Here is a 2074-nt window from a genome sequence, read left to right on the forward strand (position 1 = left end):
AGCGTATATTCCCATCTTAGCGCCCAGAGGAGTGTGCACTGTCGACTAGGTCCACGGACGAGTATACATTCATAATTGGGGCCACACTCCGATAGTCAACACGAGCAACCTTCCAGGTGAAGTGTTCACTCGCGGCTAGGCCAGCAAGGAGCATCTTCTACCATGCATCGGAGTAGGCAGCACAAAGGATAGAGAGAAGCAGTTACTCAATCTGGCATGAGTTCAACCAGCAGCCTGTGAAGAATTCCCTCGCTTGCCAGAAATGAACCACATGACCGCCGTTGCGACATAGCAACCTAGACCAGCAGGTCAAGACCGGGGACAGCCGAGAGCTCCGCCACCCCAACAAAGGCAAATTTAGGAAGAGGTAGAGAGGCTCCTGAATGTGCGATTGCTTGATTTCCAACGCAACAAAGTTGTTGATGAGGCACTACGACAAGACATGACCAATATGAGCAGGTCACCCTTCACAGATGAGATCGAGCAGGCAGAGCCTCCATGCAAGTTTAGCATACCGCACTTCACATCTTTCAAAGGAGATGGAGATCCAAAGAGACACTTGAAGCATTACTGAAGCATGATGGTACTTTATCGGAACAACGATTCCCTGATGTGCAAGATATTCGCCACCACTTTGCAAGGCGAGGCGCAAGATTGGTTCTACACCTTCCCACCGCGATCCATCAGAAGTTTCGATGATCTTTCCTTGGTTTTCACCAAAAAGTATTCCTCTTATTGCTCAATCAAGAAGAAGTCCAACCACTTGTTCAACGTGAAAAAGAACCCAAGGGAGTCATTTCGCGATTATGTGAAGAGGTTCAAAACAGCGAAGGTGAAGATAGTCGAATGTGACAACCCGATAGCGAGTGCAGTCTTCCAAAAAAGACTCACAGCATACCACATGTTGTTCGGAGAGTTGATCATGAAAGAAGATCTAGCAGAGAAACACGCACTTTGGGACGAGGCTCAGTGAGCAGACAATGTGCACGAGCAGCCTCAGAAAGATCGATCTCAGAAGAAAGAAGGAAAGCAGAGAGACAAAAACAGGCAGAGGGCTAAGCGTAATGATCGATCTCCGACTAAAGGAGGCCCGACGACCAAGAACTATTTTAAGTTCTCGATCCCCATCCACCAAATCTTTCGCGACATCAAGAATAAACCATGGTTCAAGATGCCGAAGTAATCAAAGGGAGATACTTTCAAGTTGGACCATACCAAATACTGCGCATTCCATCGAGGTCCCGGTCACACAACTGACGATTGCTACACTTGGAAGAACTACCTAGAGAAGCTCGTGAAGGAAGTCAAGGTCGACAGATACTTGGACAAGTCAGATACGTAGCATAGAAGGAACGCGAATGCCGACGAAGAATAACCCAACAAGACGATTCGGATTAACGGCATCTTCGCTGAATCTGAGCACTTGGGGCTACCAACAATTCAAAGAAGAGGAAAATCCAACAAGCATTGCTAATCTTTCAAGTCCAAGCAGTCGACATCCAACCTGAACCCATCGTTGGTTTTACTGAGCAAAATGTCGAAGGCGTTGACTTTCCACACAAAGACGCACTAGTAGTATTCGTCCAACTGGCCCATGCCATAGTCGATAGAATGATGGTGGACAATGAAAGTGCAGTTAACCTACTTCAGCTCTTAGAAGATGGGCCTGGAAAACACAATCATATGCCGAGTGGAGGTATTAACTGGATTTAACGGACATGCCTCGACTGCCCTTGGCTACATCACACTTGACGTGATAACATCGCCAATTGTCTCAAAGCAGACGTTCACAATAGTAAGCGACCCGTCTTCCTATAATGGGATTCTAGGAATACCTTGGCTAATAAAGCTGGATGCCATCACTTCCATCAAGGATCGAAAGATCCGATTCCGCATCGCGGGAGGATGAGTTAAACAAATCAGGCCTGACTAGGCCGCATCTCGACGATGTATAGTGCAAGTACTGAAGGAGTCAAGAAAGAAGACCTTTAGCCTCGTAGAGGCTACCAAAGTCTGAAAAAATGATAAAGCCACCAAATAGCAATTACAGCAAGCGAATCAAGAAGATGGTGTC

General features: G+C 46.8%; 1 protein-coding gene across 1 annotated transcript; it reads left to right on the forward strand.

Annotated features, from left to right (window-relative positions):
- Positions 1-580: 580 nt before the first annotated feature.
- Positions 581-973, forward strand: LOC139191745 (uncharacterized). Its single transcript, XM_070812750.1, has one exon. The coding sequence runs from the start codon at positions 581-583 to the stop codon at positions 971-973; it is 393 nt and encodes a 130-aa protein (XP_070668851.1).
- The last annotated feature ends 1101 nt before the right edge of the window (positions 974-2074 follow it).

Source organism: Malus domestica, chromosome 15, assembly GCF_042453785.1.
Source record: "Malus domestica chromosome 15, GDT2T_hap1".
NCBI lineage: Eukaryota > Viridiplantae > Streptophyta > Magnoliopsida > Rosales > Rosaceae > Malus > Malus domestica.